This window comes from Podarcis cretensis (genome assembly GCF_951804945.1).
Source record: "Podarcis cretensis genome assembly, chromosome: 6".
Lineage (NCBI taxonomy): Eukaryota > Metazoa > Chordata > Lepidosauria > Squamata > Lacertidae > Podarcis > Podarcis cretensis.
The window spans coordinates 97,200,291-97,219,920 of NC_137175.1; the positions used below are offsets into that span (position 1 = coordinate 97,200,291).

General features: G+C 46.2%; 1 protein-coding gene across 2 annotated transcripts in view; it reads left to right on the forward strand.

The window, feature by feature from the left end:
• The window catches only part of ASTN1 (astrotactin 1), a 237,384-nt gene that overhangs the window by 111,353 nt on the left and 106,401 nt on the right, over positions 1–19,630 (forward strand). For both annotated transcript variants that reach the window (XM_079981107.1, XM_079981108.1), the window contains exons 5-7: positions 621–728; positions 15,083–15,232; positions 18,055–18,222. In XM_079981107.1, coding sequence (XP_079837233.1) covers positions 621–728; positions 15,083–15,232; positions 18,055–18,222 — 426 coding nt within the window. The remainder of the gene's footprint in view (positions 1–620; positions 729–15,082; positions 15,233–18,054; positions 18,223–19,630) is intronic.

Consider the following 19,630-nt stretch of genomic DNA (forward strand, 5'->3'; position numbering starts at 1 on the left):
CCTAGCAGTTAGAAAGCACGTCAAAGTGCAAGTAGATAAATAGGTACCGCTCCGGTGGGAAGGTAAATGGCATTTCCGTGCACTGCTCTGGTTCGCCTTAGTCATGCTCTTAGTCATGCTGGCCACATGCTGGCTCCCTCGGCCAATAAAGTGAGATGAGCGCCGCAACCCTAGAGTTATCCATGACTGGACCTAATGGTCAGGTGTCCCTTTACCTTTACCTTTTTAACCCTATATAGAAAGTCTATGGGGATTCTGTCCCCTTTTTCTTCACACACACACACACACACAGAGAGAGAGAGAGAGAGAGAGAGAGAGAGAGAGAGAGAGAGATTGAGGCACCTGCAGCCTTACTTTAAAAACAACAACACACACCAAATGAACATGGTGGAAATCGAAACACAGGGCACTGTGTCATGGACCACATGAAAGAATCCTCTTAAGCAGAATTCAGTGAAGTGCAGACTTTAATTTCAGCAGGAGCCTTTGCAACCTATGATGAGAAAAGGAAGAAGTCTGTATTGTGATATTGTGATGTTGTATGGTCTGGGGAATGGGACACAAGAGGACTCTTCTGGCTACAGTGAGCAGCTGATTTCCTTTCTCTCTTTTCCGTGTAGCTGGCTCTGCGTTTCTGAACCCTGAAGGGGATTCTGGGACAGAGGCAGACAATGATCCCCAGCTCACATTCTACACAGATCCATCACGGAGCAGGCGGCGAAGTCGGGGTATGTGGCAGCATCTGGAGGGGGGAGAGGGCAAGCACAGTGGGCAAGGGGTAGAAGGGCATGTCAAACTGGAGACCCTTCAAGTCTAAGCTGCCCTAGCTGTGTGCCAAATCACATGCCTGATATTGGTGAGCGCTAAGGATAGTGGGAGAATTCCATCTGAATGGCCAGTTCCTTAATGCTAAAGTTTCTCCAGCACATTCAGCATATAGGCTATGTTAGCTTTGGTTCATTTGCTAAGGGGGCGGGAGGCCTAGGTGAGCAGTCGTTTGTACCAAGCATTCAGCATTAAGGCTTCACTGCAGTGGAATGGATTCTCCTGCCTGCTGTTCCATTTCCTCACTTTGCCTCCCGTCTGCTAAAGCAGGAGATGGCAAACCTGTAACCTTCCCAGATATAGTTGGGCTCCAACTCCCATCAGTCCTTGCCAGTGCTTAAGGATAGTGGGAGTTTTCAGGGGGAAGGCACTTGGGAGTGTGTGTGTGTGGGGGGGGAACACTCAGACACAGACCTGAAAACACATTTCTGTGCCCTAGGATGTGTCCTAGATTTCTCTGGAGAGCCAGTGTGGTGTAGTGGTTAAGAGCAGTAGCCTCGTAATCTGGTGAACTGGGTTCGCGTCTCCGCTCCTCCACATGCAGCTGCTGGGTGACCTTGGGCCAGTCACACTTCTCTGAAGTCTCTCAGCCCCACTCACCTCACAGAGTGTTTGTTGTGGGGGAGGAAGGGAAAGGAGAACGTTAGCCGCTTTGAGACTCCTTTGGGTAGTGATAAAGCGGGATATCAAATCCAAACTCCTCTTCTTCTCTCGCCACCATTATGCTGCGTAGGGCTATTTTTGGTCACAATGGGATCCCACCTCACTCTTGCAAAGCCTTTTTGCCATTGGAAGGAATGATTCACTGCTTTGCAACCTGTGTGCACTGCACTTTGCAGAAATTGTGCCCCTTATCCCAAAGGATCCCCTCCCCTAATTTCCCACACTTTTCTCTTATCCCTCCCTCAACATACCTTGGAGACTATAATGGAGGTGCATTTATCAGGCTTTTTTTAAAAAAAACAACAACAACAGGGGGCTTCTGCAAGATTTCACTCATACAAGACTTCTGTGTTAAATGTTTTAAAAGGCTGGTTTATGTACGGTACAGCCTTAGAAACATATTTATCTACTGTATCAAAGAGAGACTACCATCACAAAGTGATGGCTTCTAGTCTTAAGTTTTCAGGATTTTTCTTTTTCAAAATCATATCTTCAATTTGCACCCTTCCCCATTCTTCTCATGCCAAACTCAAGGAAATCGACCCCTCCATGTTTTTTGCTTGACTAGCTCCACACCCACAATGGCTGCTTTGCAAAACCAAGTCTGCAAGCAAGCTGTTCTTTTTGGCATTTGTGTGGGTTTGTTTGGGGCTGCGAGTTTTCTTCTTCTTTCTCTCTCCTCCCTCTGCCCCCTTCCCCACTCCTCAAAACACAGATTTATTCTTTTAAAAAAGCAAGCAAACAAACGAAAGCTATCCAGGAGAGTAAAATGCAACAAAGAAACAAAAAGTAAAGGCACCGCTGCCAGCCAAATTTGCCAGGTTTCTATAGATGGATCTTTCCAGCTGGCAACATTTGCTCTTGTTCACTTCCAGCACGATTAGAGAGAAAAGGGTCCTTGCGAAAGTATTTCCTCTCCTCCTGCGCAAAGGAGGGGCAAGACAACAAAAGCAGCAGAGCACAGCAGACATTCTGTCAAGGACAGCCCACCAATGTGGATGGCAAATCATGGAATACCAATGAATATCCACAAGGGGCGGAAGCAGGAATGTGTGACAGCTAGCGTGCTAGTCTCACACACAGGTGGTAGAACGCCCCATTTCTGGCATGGAGCCTGCGTGTCTGCTCTCCTCTTGTCCCTCTGAATTTATTCCCCCTGAATTTTATGCTCCTCCCAACCCCATTCATATTTCCTTGGAAGTAAAGTAACGGTAGGGGACGCAGGTGGCGCTGTGGGTTAAAGCCTCAGCGCCTAGGGCTTGCCGATCGAAAGGTCGGCGGTTCGAATCCCTGCGGCGGGGTGCGCTCCCGCTGCTCGGTCCCAGCGCCTGCCAACCTAGCAGTTCGAAAGCACCTCCAGGTGCAAGTAGATAAATAGGGACCGCTTACCAGCGGGAAGGTAAACGGCGTTTCCGTGTGCGGCTCTGGCTCTGGCTCTGGCCAGAGCAGCGATGTCACGTGGCCACGTGACCCGGAAGTGTCTCCGGACAGCGCTGGCCCCTGGCCTCTTAAGTGAGATGGGCGCACAACCCCAGAGTCTGTCAAGACTGGCCCGTACGGGCAGGGGTACCTTTACCTTTTAAAGTAACGGTAAAGGACCCCTGGACAGTTAAGTCCAGTCAAACTTAACTGTGGGGTGTGGCTCATTTACCTTCCTGCCACAGCGGTACCTATTTATCTACTCCCGCTGGTGTGCTTTCGAACTGCTAGGTTGGCAGGAGCTGAGACAGAGCAACAGGAGCTCACCCCGTTGTGAGGATTTGAACTGCTGACCTTCTGATCAGCAAGCCCAAGAGGCTCAGTGGTTTAGACCACAGCGCTGCTGCTCCCCTTCCTTGGAAGTAGGGCCTACTGAGTTAGAGTGGGACTTATTCCCAAGTGAAGAACTTTATGTTCACCTTCCCTCTGCTTCTAGGTTTTCTCTTCATACCTCCTTTCCCTCATAATTTTTCTCACTGGTTGCACACTTCTTTCCTTCTGTTACCTTTTAACTTTGCGTTTCTCGTGCCTCACCCGCTTCCTTCTTCCCTCTGTGCTTTGCTTCTTGGAAGCAAGTCCTGAGGAGTCCGGTGGCACTTGCTCTGAAGTAACTGTGCACTGCATTCCATCTTTCTTCTCTTAAAACCTTTTCTCCTCTCTTTGGCCATAGCAATTAGCTCAGCTCTTGGTTGAGCAGAACTTCCCAGCCATTGCTATGGCAATGGCCATAGCAATGGCTGGGAAGTTCTGCTCTACAGGTGGAGACTGCTGCTCAGGAATGCTCAAGCGATTAGATCTTTGTGAATTCCGACACAATGACCTGATACACCCAGAGGCATAGGAAGGGTGTGTGTGTGTGGGGGGGGGGGGTTGCAGCCCACCCCTGGTGTCATCCTTGAGGAGATAACAAAATGGCATACTGCAGGGGGTGGCCTGACCTGCAGTGCACATGAGCCACACGTCTCTCCTGGGAGTGACACGGTGGTTCGGCGCCCCATGCTGCCCAAAATGGCAGCATGGGGTGTAGCAGGAACTGTAGCAGGAAACCCCCCCCCCCCATCATTCAGTTTGTACAAACTTCACACACACTCACAGTCACACACTACATACGCTACGCTTCTGTTATAAATTCATAGAAAATCAACCATGCATCGGATTTGCACTGTTCTACTTTTATTTTATTTTTTTATTTTTATTGTGGGACGCAATTTTATTTTATTTTTATTTTTATTTTTATTTTTATTTTTATTTTTATTTTTATTTTTATTTTTATTTTTATTTTTATATTTATATTTATATTTATATTTTATTTTATTTTATATTTTTATTTTATTTTATTTTATTTTATTTTATTTTATTTTATTTTATTTTATTTTATTTTATTTTATTTTATTTTATTTTATTATTTTTATTGTGGGACGCAGGTGGTGCTGTGGGTAAAAGCCTCAGTGCCTAGGGCTTGCCGATCGAAAGGTCGGCAGTTTGAATCCCTGCGGCGGGGTGCGCTCCCGTTGCTCGGTCCCAGCGCCTGCCAACCTAGCAGTTCGAAAGCACCCCCGGGTGCAAGTAGATAAATAGGGACCGCTTACTGGCGGGAAGGTAAACGGCGTTTCCGTGTGCTGCACTGGCTCGCCAGATGCAGCTTTGTCACGCTGGCCACGTGTCTACGGACAGCGCTGGCCCCCGGCCTCTTAAGTGAGATGGGCGCACAACCCTAGAGTCTGTCAAGACTGGCCCGTACGGGCAGGGGTACCTTTACCTTTACCTTTACCTTTTACTTTTATTTTACTCCATGAAGGAAGGACTACAAAATGGGGAAGGTTTGATACAGGGCAGCCATAATCCCTTCACCATCCCAGCACATCCACAGGAGCCCTGCCCAGTTGCTATGCCAACCCTGATGGTCCTAGACAGAAGACAATCAAGATCACAAAGAACTTGCATATGGGAGTGGATTCAGCATGGACTGGAACAAAGGACAATGATCAGATCTTCCCTCAGGGGGCAGGAAACTGTGACTACTTTTTGTCTTCAGAAAATGACTCATGGGGAGGAGGAGAAGGGAACCAGCCAGGTGACAGGACACTCAGGTTACCACCACAACTCCTCCCTCAACCCCTCCTTTCTGTAATGTATGCATGATGTTTCTGGGGGTGGGCTTGACCTAGAGGATGGGAATTTCAAAAGTTTTTATAAGGTCTTGCACACCATTTTTCTGTGTCTTTCCTCTCACCTGCAAGTGAGGGGAGCACCCTGTTGCAACAGTCAATAAAGGCCAAGCCTACAGGCTGCTGATCTGCTCCAATTTACTCTGGTTGGTGTCTTTACTTTTTGTCCAAGGGAGCCCTCGGATTTTTCCGGTAACAGGGGCTTGCGTCTGCCAGGCGGACTCCGTGGGCAGCTCGCCGTGGCGCCCCCCCCAGCAGATCACCACAGCACCCCCCTGGACGGCCCCCCCACCGGGGTGGTTTGCCCCCCCCACCGCCTCTCTGGGTGACGGAGCAGCTAGCTACACCCCTGCAGGGCCTTGCAGAGCCAGGCAGAGGCCCGGGCCAGGAAAATAATGTGCCCCCCTTTTTTTTACCCTGGGGATAACTGAAGTCTTATAAATAAGTAAGTATATAAATAATTTTCACGAAAGTTATGCTGACAAATAATTTTATTTCAAGGCTTGAACAGTATCTGCATATAAAGACAAAATGGCAAATATAGATATATAATAGTGCTTTTGGCAAGGCCCCCTTTGGAACCGGAGGCCTGGGACAAGTGGCCCATATGCCCCCCCCCTCTGTTTGGGCCTGCACCCCTGGATACACGTTCTTTGGATTTCAGACCTCCTCAGGATTTTTTTAATGCCATATCCATTATATCTAAAATTGTGTATTTTGGGAGCTTTAGGAATAGAAGAAGAAGAAGAGTTTGGATTTGATACCCCGCTTTATCACTCCCCTTCAGGAGTCTCAAAGCGGCTAACATTCTCCTTTCCCTTCCTCCCCACAACAAACACTCTGTGAGGTGAGTGGGGCTGAGAGACTTCAAAGAAGTGTGACTAGCCCAAGGTCACCCAGCAGCTGCATGGGGAGGAGCGGAGACGCGAACCCGGTTCAGCAGATTACGAGTCCACTGCTTTTAACCACTACACCACACAATAGGCCCCATTGGGGAGGAAGAGGTGGCAAAGTGGGGTGGAAGTGAAAGAAGACTATGTAGCATAAGAGGAAGCAGGCAAGGCAGCCTGGAGAGCAAGGAGCAACCTTGAGAAGGAAGATTAAGGAAGCGGGGATGGTGGGAGGGAGCAGGGGAAGGAGAGGGCCGAGGGAAAGGAAGTGGTGAGAAAAAGGGAAGAAGGTAGCAACCCCCGAACTCCAGAGCAGGGGGAAGGGAGATGATGAGAGCAGAGGGAAGCTGTGCATTTAGACAGAAGTGTCCTTCAATAAAATAGAATCATAGAATTATAGGGTTGGAAGAGACAACAAGGGCCATCTAGTTAACCCTCTGCAATGCAGGAATCCTTTGCCCAGTGGGGGGCTCAAACTCACAGCCCTGAAATTAAGAGCTTCATGCTCTGCCCACTGAGCTATAGAGATGTGGTACCCAAACTTTCTACTCCTTCCCAGCCAGGGGTCTCTGACAATAAGAGGATGTCTGTGTTTCTGAGGACCCTTGTGGCTTTAGGGAGGATAACCTTGCCTGTGTACTTTGGTGCAGATTTTTATTACAAATAGCAGTTTAGTGTGGAGACAGGACAGAGTGGACCGTGCCATGGACTGGAAATATCTCCAGCAAGGATGGAGGGATCAAATACGGTTATTTTCTTTCCCTGTTGAAAAAGCAACCAGATGTGTCTCATATGATTACTAAATGGTGAGGAAATGGCACCCAATACATGCTTAGTTGCAAAGAGTTTCCCAGTTACTGGTAGACCATCTTGGCTCTTCTCCAACCCCTGTGACGGTTACGTGTTATCTTTTCTCCCTGAAATCTTCCTCTCCACCAAGGCTAGCAAGTGGTTAATGGGGCATTTCTTCCACCCTTGTCATTCTGCTCCCCACCCAAACTCCATGGTACAGAAGCGAGTGCTTCTGGCCTTCCCCTTCCTCGGCGGATGAGCTGATGTGGAAAGAGTTTTCTCAACACAAAATTTTGGAAAGCATTGCCCCTGAAAAATGTAGTTGTGGAAATCAGAATGCAAAGCTTAAATCATCTGAAGCCTTCCCCACCCCCACCCCTTTAAGAAGAGCTCCCAGCGGAGCCGACACAATCCATCATCTTTTCCAGACTGATAAACACATTTCTATGATAGATTTCTCTCTGCATGAGCTGTCTGGATGAGATCTCTGAAACCCAGGCTCTGTCTGTTCTGCTCGCATGTTGTGGATCCCTAAGGCAGCTAACTCTGCAGTGTCAAGGAGCCAGTTGTTACGGAGAAACCAAACCATGGAAAGGACTGGGAAGGGGGGTTGTGCATTAAATATTTAGAGAGTGCTCATCTCTTCCTTTGGACTAACATATTTTAAGGCCAGGTACTCAGACCTGTTTCCCATGGTATTCTGCCATATTGAGGCCTCTTCAATCCAGTTGTTTGTGGACTGCCCCCAAGAAATTTCAGTAATCAGATTCTTCTTCTTTTGACTTCCCTCAGCATTGCTACAAATCCCTGACCTGAGCAGCACCCACCAAATTTACTTCGCGTTTCATTGTAGGCGAACTTCAGTCACAACTCAAAACTGATTCTCTGTGTGTTCCAGCTGTCTCAAACTTTGGATTCGGCAACCAGACCCTAGGATGATATCAAGGCCTGGGGGCTCCCACAGTATTTTTGCCCCGCCCTCCCAAATTTTTGTCCCGCCCTCTTTCTTTATCCTGTTTTGTGAAAAAGAAAGAAAAGTGAATCAGTTTGTTTTCTCTCTGCTGCCTGGTAAGGGCGAAAAGGAAAGGAGTAAATGAGTTTCCCCAAAGCAAAGAAAGGGGCACCCATTCCCTCCCCCTCTCTCCTCCTCTTCTCACCCCCCCCTGCTTCTTACCAGACAGCAGCCAAGGGAATAAACAGATCCCTTTTTCTGACCCCACCCCCAACAATATTTCTATAGGTTGTCAAGCACATCCAACAATTTATAGAAAAAGCTTTTGGGAGGGATTAGTAAAAGGGAATCAATCCATCATTCTTTCTCTTTCTCAACATCTGCCTTGTCAATATCCCTCCCCCCACCCCAACCAGTTGACAATACAGTGACAAGAGTAGCAGTCTCAGTATCTTCTTTTTCTATCTCTTTATGGACCAGGTGCGCTGCTGTCGTTGGTGCGAAGCTCCAGACACTTGTGCCAGCCATCTTCATTGTGGAGGGTGGCTCTGGGCTCAGGTGAGGGTCCAGAGACCCTGGGCAGTTAAAGTTGGTGGGTGACCAGTTCGCTGGACCTTCACTCTGATTGCAGCAGTCCACGCGCTCTGTGCGGCAGTTGCATTGCTGACTGAGGGAACCCAAGGATGGTGGGGCCTCTGTCTTGCACCCCAGCAACACCACTGACCAAACCCAAGTGCATTCCTCTCTGGGTAATGATTGCCAGACATGGGTGCTGCTGCCCTGCCATCTGCTGCAGTGGGCCCAGAAGATAGCACTGTTGCTTTCTGCTCATGACAGCAGACAGGTAACGGCAGGGTGACCAGTAGGCTCTCCTAGGAAACCCCAGTCTCTGGCCTGGCTCTGTAGTTAACTCTGCAGTCCCAAAGCAACCCTCTTAGCACTTGGGGCTGGTTTTGCCTTTAGCTTTGTGGGCATAGGTTCAGTGCAGTGTAGCAGATGCCTGCATTAATGGCAAGCCTGAACAAATTGTGACCCAGCAGCCATGTGTTGTGTGGCTTGTGCAGGAAGACTGCAAAAACTGGTTTGAAATCGGTTTGGCAAGCTCCTCCTGGGCAGCACTGGCAGAGGAACTGGGGTGCGGAGAGAGTGGACCACCCCTGGCACCACTATTCTGGCAGGGTGACATTGCGACGTCCCCCTGGACACGCACCATGCACCCCTGCACGCGCCGGGCACCATGCCCCCACAGGCGGTGTATCACACCCCAGAACACGCGCTACGCCCTCAGGATGCACGTCACGCCCCCTGGGAGCGCTAGCCACACCTCCTCCTGCTCTCCGCCCCCAGTAGCGGAGCATGCAGCGTTGCCACTGCTGGGTGGGCTACTGTATGCAGATAGTTTGTTGCCACTGGTCTGCTTGTCATACAAGTTCATAGCTGTCAACTTTGCCCTTTTCTTGCGAGGAATCCTATTCGGAATAAGGGAATTTCCCTTAAAAAAAGGAAAACGTTGACAGCTATGTACAAGTTTGCGTAGGCCTGCTAAGTCATGGGGAGGACCACAAGTCTTCTTGCTGAGGGCTGCTGCAAACTTCTGCTTCTTATGCCCTTGCAGCATCCATGTTGCAAGCACACACATCTGTGACCTCAGTTAATTTTAATGTGCACTCTTGATTTCTAAGTTTCCCAGTTAATTTAGCCATTTCCACAAACTCCATTAACTTAGTTTGCCAGTCTTCCTTGGTGGGCACGACTTCTTCTTTCCAGTGTTGGGCTAGCAATATCTGAGCAGCCGTTGTTGCATACGCAAACCAATTATTGTATTCTTTAGGTAGATCCATTCCTGTAATACCTAATAAGAAAGCTTCTGGTTTTTTAACAAAGGTTATTTTCAACATTTTTTTCAATTCGTTATATATCATTTCCCTTTTTAAAAAAATAACCTTACATTGCCACCACATATGATAAAACATACCTTCTACTTCTTTACATTTCCAACACTTATTTTCACTTGTTTTATACATTTTTGCCAGTTTAACCGGTGTTAAATACCATATAGTTCTCTTTAAGTAAGGTACAGGCCGCAATTTTTATATCATTCTTCCATAGTCTTTAAAAAACGCTTGTAATGCGATAGTCAATGTTTAACTTTGGAGGTAATTAGAGATATTGACATGCATGAATGTAGATAATACTAAGGAACCAAAGGAAGGAGTAGAGGGAAAGTCCCATAATATGGATTTAATATTGATTCTGTATGCAGCTGTTATAAATGTTTCATTTTATTGGGTTTTTTTTTAATGCAATGATTTTGGGGGTTTTTTGGGTGGAAATTAATAAAAATATTTTACTCTCAAAAAATGTTAATGTACACTCCATGAAATAACAATAGACTGGGTGAATCTGACCAGAACTGTTGTTCTGAGCCACGAGTGATGGGAGCAGCTTACACTGCCTCTTCCTGGCCTTCCCCAGTATCAACCATCTTCCAAGCTTTAGGATCAGTTGGGGAGGCCATGCTGGTGGTTGTCCCAAATGGTGGTGACCTATGCCATTGGCTTCTCAGAAGCAGTCACTCATTTGTGGAATGCCCTCCCTCGAGAGTGTGGTGCGTCAATCTCCCTCGCTATTAACATTTCGAAGAAATTCAAAGACATTCCTGTTTACCCAGGCATTGGCTGGCTGAAAGTTGTGTCCCTGGCAACCCTGAAATTGTTAGTTTGAGAGCAAATAATTGCTTTTTAGAAAGTTGCTTTAAACTGTTTCTAGAAGTTTTAATTGCATAAGTATTGATGTGTTTGCCTCCCTGGGCTCCTTGGGAGAAGGTGTAGTGTATATATCCAGTAAATAACAATAATACAAGTTTTCTACGTTTTGGTTAAGCAGAGAATTCACAGCAAGCTTCTTGTGAATCTATTCAAGATTGCTAGTACTTAGTTACTCTGCTGTAATCATCAATTCCGACCAGCATTTTATCATTCCTATAATTTGCTGATAAGGAGTTAAGCCTAAAGGAGTCTGGCTTGTCTAAGGCTACCCCGGTATGCTCATGGCAGAAGAGATGCTCCAAAATGTGATTTTGCAATGCACATTCTCGTTATTTCTGTACCTCACAATTACCTATAGCAGCTTTAGCAAGTTAGACAGCTCATCCCCCAGCCCCCTTTTAAAGGAACAGGATTTGTGTATTTGGTACACATACCTTGTAGATATGCTCCTGTAATTGTTTATGCAAATGATCTCTAAATGTTTTGGCCAGAAGTATAAGTGCTTTTGAGGATTAAACCTGCCTTTGTCAAATGGGGTCCCTGCTGTTCTTTGTAGTGACCGGCTTCCTATAGACAAAGAAATATTAACATACATGTTATTAGGTGCCTTTAAGAAAGAAAACGAAGTAGCAAATCATAAACGATCACTTTTTGCTGTCAAAGTGGCTTCAAAGCTTCTTTTTCTTGCAATGGCTTCCCTGCTGATCTTCTACCGACATTGCTGAAAGCAGGAATATACAGTTTTGTGAGCAAGGCAACAGCTGATTGGGTTAATTTGGCCCAGAAGGTTCCCAGCCCTTGTTGGGTGGCAGTTAGCTGTTGTCCATCTGGATGCCAAGCTGCCCTTTCAGAACTGGACCCATTTGGGGAAGAAGTGATGGCGCATGGCACAACATGCACAGCTTGTTGGGTTGGAAAGCCTTGCCTAGGCAGAAAGCCAACATCTGTGTTCTCAGTTCCCAACAAGTGGTTATCTTGAGAGCTGCAAAACCAGACCCTGGAAAATACCAGGGCAGTTTGAATCTATCTCTGAAACTGCTGCCAATTTGCCACTAACATTGGCCCCCGGCTAATACTTCAGCTGTCCAGAAAACGTGGCATCATCATAAATGGCCCCAAAATCATATTATCGTATCTGCTGATGTAACCATTAGTGTGATACCTCAACCGGCCATGCACTAAATTTGATTGGCCTCATCTGAGTACTAATGACAGAGCCAATGAAGTATAGAGTCTAAGTTTTGAGTTTGTATGTGGAGGATTCCAGTTCAGGCATCCACTCGGCTATTAGGCTTGCTGTGAGAGTGGAAGTGGGGAGCAGGGCAGCCACTGTTGTTCTAATCACTTTCAGTTGTTCTTTCTAGTGTTTGACATGTACTCAATGCATTAGAATAAACCCAAATTCAGAAAATTTCTCCCGTGTGCTTATAATGCAGTGAGACACCAACAAAAAGGAGCAGGAGGGGGAAGGAAATGGGGGGGGGGGGTAGAAAGAGACAAAGCAAAGAGGAATATGAAAACGGAACAAAACCAGTACTAACCAAGTAAGATTATGATAACCAGGGAAAAGTGAAAGTTTAAAGAAGAAAGGTAGACGTTTAAACATTAGGGAAATAAGAGTATTTTCTTACAGCTCTGCTGCAGCTAAGAAGACAGTGAGAGCACAGCAAGCTAAAACTGGAAGAACAAAAGTTTTGTGAATACTGTGAAATCCAAGTACAGGTGGCACAAAATCCATGCAGACAATTATAAACTGTGCAAGCTTTTCTTTCATAATTGTATGATGTGATAACAGAAGACAGCGAGCAAATAATAAAGAGGAGCAAGATGATTTTGAACAAGAATAAAGCCAGCCACCTAGAAAGAGCAATTAACCATTCACAAGCAGAACTGAGATGGGAGGTGCAAGAAGGCAGCCTGGGAGATTGATCAGCAATGTTCCTCGAGCTAGTAGGAGATGTGAACCAGCAGAGCCAAAGGCACACAGAACTTGTGTCTCCAGGAGGGATATTCTACAGACACCCATGGCATGATGGTGTGCTTGGCAGACACTTGATACCTTAAACAGCATCACTGCAGTGCCGGTGTTTGCACTGAGGCATAGAGTCTTGGTGTTGGCAGTGGGAGAAACATCCGGGAGCGAGGCAAGGGTAGTGGTAAAGAGAGGAATGAGAGAAGCAAAAAGTGCAAGGTCTGCATGTGAGCTTTGCTTTGGCTGGGTTGGTGTGATGTCAGTTTCTAGGGAGAATCTAGCTCTCAGCTTAGCTTGCAGATAGAGCCAGAGTGGTAGAGGCAGTCAGTTAATTTAATTAATTTATTTCCATAGTTACCTTTTTACTCATTTGCTTGGAAACTAAACAATTCCAACTTTTTTTAAAAAAAAAATAATTAAAACAGCTATTTTCAGTTTTTGCTATAAAAGTGAGCCTTCAAACAGGGACTAAAACTCACAGATAGTCTACACTGCTCATATCTCACAAGGCCTAGGGCAGGGCATCGAAAGCTGATAAACATGAGTGCTTGTCTGAAGCTTCAGGTTTTATTGTGCCAACCCTTCCCGCCTATCGAAATGTTTCCTCTGCCCTGCTGGGACATCATACTGGCTGTCAGAGATAGTGGATGGCAGGATGCCTTGATGCCCAGGGGAGTTGGAGAGAGGCTGCCACTCAAGAGTGTGTCTCTGAGACAGTGATAGATCCACTTTGCAGGGAGCACAAAGGCTTGGTGGAGCACTCTGTGGCGTGCCATTACTTACCCCAGAGACCCTGATGTCTCCATCCTTGATGTTCATCAATACAGTTTAGGGTACTCTTAGCTGACACTACTTTTGGAAATTACCCATCTCCTTTCCTAGAGCATCACATATGAGGCAAATGGTGAGGCAAAGGTTGTGCATTAGATGCTGTTTTCCCATCAAGATCCACAGGGCACACCCAAATCCTTGGGACCTCATTGACCACATCCTTCTCCCTTTGCTCTGCATTTCATCTAAGGGTCTGTGCACCTCTTTCTTTCTCTCTCTCTCTCTCTCTCTCTCTCTCTCTCTCCACAGTCCCTTGCCTTGCTAACTTTCCACCATCCACTGGTTATTTCACCACAGACAGTAAAAAACTGGGCTACTTGTGGTCCACAGGATGAATGGGTGGTTTTACCTGAAACCCGGGAGAGGGGCGAAAGGAGATCACTGCAATAACTTGACAACACAAGTCAGCTTGAGAATGACAGTCAATGGTGTTCATTATCTGGACAGACACATATACAGTGGTACCTCGCAAGAAGAAATTAATTCGTTCTGCGAGTTTTTTCGTCTTGCTATTTTTTCGTCTTGCGAAGCACGGACTTTGGAAAAGCTTCAAAAATCACCAAAGTCTTCAAAAACCTCAAAAAAGGCGTGCAATGAGTTGCTCCCCGAAGTCAAGTCGCAACTGCACCCCCTGAATGCACGGTTTTAAGAAAAAGGAAACAAACTTGCAAGACAAAGGAAACAAACTTGCAAGACATTTTCGTCTTGCGAAGCAAGCCCATAGGGAAATTTGTCTTGCGAAGCAACTCAAAAAAACCGAAAAACTCTTTCGTCTTGCGAGTTTTTCATCTTACGAGGCATTCGTCTTGCGAGGTACCACTGTAATAGGCTCCACTCTATGATCACAGGCCTTTGAGTGTTATCGGAGTGACATGGGATGAACCTCAGGTACAACAGCTCACTTGGTCATGCTGTCACATTTAAAGAAGACCAAAGCTAGGTGGCATTTGGGGTTTGAGGAAACCATTAGTATTGCACTTCTGTTGCAAGCCAGCAGGTCCATGACCAAGGAGGAATCCTCAATAGCTCCCTATCTAACACATCCTAGGTGGGAAGAGGACAAGGAAGCAGGTGACCGACTCACCTCCCTGTCCTCTAGATTGAGGCAGACACAACTAGGTTGGCCATGCTGCTCTCTCAATCCAGACTCCGAAATAAGCCAGCCACAGAATGCAGTCCGCAGTCGCCTCTCTGGGCTTTCCTGCTCAGCTCCTCTGCTTAACGGATGCATATATATATTATTCAGTAACAATTTCCACATCTCCTCTAAAGCCTAATGTGTAGTGGATTAGAGGCCCAGACTGATAAAGTGTCCTGTAAATTGAGAACAGCACCCTCAACTTGCCATGGGGTGATCGCTCAACCCCCCTGCTTCTCGTACCTGCCAGCTCATCCCTTTCCCAGACAGCTGCTCAGTGATCCCGGGTCTAAGCCATCATGTTCTGTGCCCTCCTCGAGGGGCTCTTGGGTGGGTGGCTTCCACCACTCTTCCTCATCTGTCCCTGACATCCAGTTCAGATCAGAGGCTGTGCAAGTTCTCTCTCTAACCTTGTCTAGTTAAACAAACAAATAAAGAAATGTTAATTACATGCAGCTGCATTTGCCATGATGGCCAGGCTCGTCTTCTGTTTTTAACTGATGTAGCTCTGAGTGTTGTGACCCATGCCTAAAGGTGGGTTTTCTCTGGGTCTATACCCTCACAATGACTTTATTTTCATCTCTCCTTTCCTTTGCCATTTTAGTAGGTTCACCAAGGAGTCCTGTTAGCAAGACCACCCTGACACTCATCAGCATCACCAGCTGCGTCATTGGCCTGGTCTGTGCCTCCCACGTCAACTGCCCGCTTGTGGTCAAGATAACATTGCATGTTCCAGAGCACCTCATCGCTGATGGTGAGCAACACTCTGTCACCCTGTTTCACTTCTGGATAAGTAAAAGGACCCCTGGATGGTTAAGTCCTGTCAAAGGCAACTATGGGATGTGCACTCATCTCGCTTTCAGGCTGAGGGAACCCGCGTTTGTCCACAGTCATGACTAAACCGCATCTTGCGCAATGGAAACCATGACGGAAACCAGAGCGCACAGAAACACCATTTACCTTCACGATGCAGCAAAACCTATTTATCTACTCATTCTGGTATGCTATTGAACTGCTAGGTTGGCAGGAGCTGCCTCAGAGCAACAGGCGCTCACCCCCTTGTGCAGTGATACTTACGATAAGTTTCATAAACTGTGTATGCATGCGCCTTGATGATATCCCATTGACTAAGTTGGCCTACTTGAAACCTGGTATTTCTGTGTCTGTCAGCTAGGGAAGGGAGGCAGCATGCAGAAACCATTGACACTCCACCCTGAGCATTGAATTACTGTGTGCACAAGCCCAATAACTTCTGCTGAAAAATCTATTGGCTATCTATGCCCTTCCAACAGGGCCAGGTTAATCTTTACAGTGTACTAGTATACCACCATAGTGCCAGAGCCAGACTGGGATATTCCAGTGTGATAATTACAAATAATAAAGATTCAGACATGATGTTTGCACAGGAACATATATTGCCAAGGTCCTGTTAAGACTTTCAGGCTGTGAATGGAGACCACTAGTGGGCAGGGCTGACAACCCCTGTTCTTAGATGATAAACTCTGCATCTCAGCACAACCAGCATCTGCAGCCTTATAGTGCTGACTTTACACATTGTTGGAAGGATTACAGGGTGATTTCAGAGTGAAACATAAGTGAAACTTTGAATGCTTCAAACAGCTGTATTAAATGCTGGATATTCTATTGTGGGAGCTGAGCACTGCGGAGAATTTGCCTCTGTTGCCCTCTGTGTTTAGCTCCTTTTATTTTCCCCAAAGCCCTCGTTGTGGGCCAGGATTTGAAAAAAAAAAAAAAAGATAGCTTATTCAGTATAAGCAGGAGGACAGGAACAGCAAATTGTAACACCCAGATTGCTTTTGTGCTGAGAAAATATGGCTTGTTGGTCATAGACCCCCATATTTTAAATGCTGGTTCCAACTTCCCAACCTGTAGGAACAAATGTTCTCCCCTGAAAATACTGAACTGGGTGCTTGCACCTTTGCCAAGCCTAGGCCCCCTCACCTTCTGCTGACAGATGGCTAGAGTGAAAAAAAAGGCATGGCAACACATGCCATGCGTAAGTAAGCTTATAAATGAACAGCCAAAAAGGGTTTTAGCTTAGGAACCCAGCAGCAACACGACAATAGTGGCTGATGGTCTCAGTAACAGTAACAGAGGTGTCAGAGGTGTGTGGGCCATACTGTGGTGGGTGTATCTCATGGGACTGAAGGTTCATCTGATGCAAAAGAAACCAGTCCCATCCCATATGTTACTGGATTTTCGGTAGAATGTTAGGTTAGAACCCTTCCCCCAGGCTAGCTCATTTTCAATGTGATGCTGGGAATTCTTGCTGATGGCAACACCTCCAGTCATGTCATAGAATCATAGAATCATAGAATCATAGAGTTGGAAGAGACCACAAGGGCCATCGAGTCCAACCCCCTGCCAAGCAGGAAACACCATCAGAGGACTCCTGACATATGGTTGTCAAGCCTCTGCTTAAAGACCTCCAAAGAAGGAGACTCCACCACACTCCTTGGCAGCAAATTCTACTGTCGAACAGCTCTTACTGTCAGGAAGTTCTTCCTGATGTTTAGGTGGAATCTTCTTTCTTGTAGTTTGGAGCCATTGCTCCGTGTCTGCTTCTCTGGAGCAGCAGAAAACAACCTTTCTCCCTCCTCTATGTGACATCCTTTTATATATTTGAACATGGCTATCATATCACCCCTTAACCTCCTCTTCTCCAGGCTAAACATGCCCAGCTCCCTTAGCCGTTCCTCATAAGGCATCGTTTCCAGGCCTTTGACCATTTGGGTTGTCCTCCTCTGGACACGTTCCAGTTTGTCAGTGTCCTCCTCGAACTGTGGTGCCCAGAACTGGACACAGTACTCCAGGTGAGGTCTGACCAGAGCAGAATACAGTGGCACCTGCAGTCTGAAGTGGAATGGTCTGCAGACAAAAGGAGCGGGACCGATGTGGGAGAGGGCAGGTTTCAAAGAGCAGTGATCTGGCTTGCTGCCGGCTGCCCAGAGAAGCACAACAGGCAGGTAGCAACCGGTGGAGTGATCGGATTCATAGAAGCTGGCTTGTGAGAAGAAAATTGTCAGTGGGAGAGTTGGGATCTGAATGGGTTTTGACTTGAGGATCCCAGTTCGCTCCTGTAATTATTCCCATGGTAACTAACTTCCTTCTATGCTTTTGTGTTTGACGGAGTTGCCTCCCCTTATTCTAGTTCCTCCAGGTCGTCTTTGCATTTATCTCAGTTGGCCAGGTAAAAAGCTACACCTGCTGAAATCCCCTGCCTTCTTTGTCTCTTGGCCACCCAAGGGTGTCCAAGAATCATTCTTGGGTTTGAACCTATGTTGCCTGGAACGTTCTTTCATGCTATTAATCTCTTTTGCTTTCTCTTTGGCATTAATCCTCATCAGGGATTCACCTGGATTGCAAGAGAGGGAGAGACTCTCAGCAGATTTAAACCTCACATATGAAAACACCCCTCTCAAAATCATTTATTTATCTGTAGCATTCATTTATTTATTGCATTACTTGTTTAATGAGTCAACTTCTGCTTAATAATAATAATAATAATTACTCTTAATAATACCCATTTCCCCCCAATTCCTGTGCACTTTCTAGGAAGCCGTTTTATCTTGCTAGAAGGCAGCCAGTTGGATGCCAGTGACTGGCTAAATCCTGCCCAGGTGATTCTTTTCTCCCAGCAAAACTCCAGTGGGCCCTGGGCATTGGACCTCTGCGCTCGACGGCTTCTGGACCCCTGTGAACATGAGTGCGACCCTGAAACTGGTAGGTGGGTGCTGTGTGAAGAGTCTGTATGCACCTGTATCTCTCTCCCTGTATTTGTATATCTGGAGGATTGAGGGAGCTTGTCTATAAGTACCAGAGAGAACTGGAAACGCTTTGCCAAGTCCCACAGGCTGCCAAACAAACATTGGCTGTAAAGTCCTTTCAACAAGGCTGCTTCTCCCTCGATTCCGCCTACATAGTGACAACAAAACTCAAAGAGACATACAAAGCTGCCTTCTACTGAATCTGACCATTTGTCCATCCAGCCTAATACTGTTGGCTTTGCTTGGCAACAGCTCTTTAAAATCCTCAGGCCAAAGTCTTTGACAGCACCTTTTTCCAGAGATACTTTAACTGGAAATGCTGGAGATTGGGACTCAAACTTTATTAATATATGCAAAATGTGCTAAATTAGGAGAGAGAAAAACTTGAGATCATTAAAACAACAACAAATCTTTTGCGTGTTCCAGGCTCCTCCTTGTACTTCCTTAGAGCTGAATCTGAGGCAAGGATGGATGAACCTCTCATTCTCTTATTTTTCCAATATTTAGTTTAGTTTGCCCCATTTTTTTCTTAGATTTGCAATTTTTTAAAAGTCTGCATGAAAATTCATATGCACTTTATGTGCATTTTACGTGTGCAGTTTTGCTTAGTACAGTGGTACCTCAGGTTACATACGCTTCAGGTTACATATGCTTCAGGTTACAGACTCTGCTAACCCAGAAATATTACCTCGGGTTAAGAACTTTGCTTCAGGGTGAGAACAGAAATCGTGCTCCAGCGGCACGGCAGCAGCAGGAGGCCCCATTAGCTAAAGTGGTGCTTCAGGTTAAGAACAGTTTCAGGTTAAGAACGGACCTCCGGAACGAATTAAGTACTTAACCTGAGGTACCACTGTATACATACTTTTATTAGCAAATTTTCCCTAAAGGACACATTTTTGTATATTCTCTTCACTAATATAGGCATTTTTGCATGTGCTTTTGCTAATACATGCATTTCTTAATATAAGCACAATTAATTTTTTTTTATTGTATATGTGTTTGTTGTGAAAAGTTTTTATATCTTTCTTAATGGATAGCAGCATACAACTATGTTCATTCATAAATAAAATAAGCCGCCACCCTACATGGCTGGAGAGTTATATTGTTAAAGCCAGAGTAGTGTGCATTTTGAAGGAGAGACGTGTTTTGCTTGGGGAAAGGTGAATTTGGTACCTAAATGCTAATGAGACAAATTCCCCCCTCAGGAGAAGGGGCAGACAGCCTTCCTTGCTCTCAAGCATCTTTTGCACTCACTCCCCGTTCCTCTTCCCTTTGCAACCGTGACTCACTTGCCGTCCCTGCATTTCACTACAGAGTTGGCGTTCCATTTATTTACAGCCATCTGCCATGGCAGCTGCCAACCC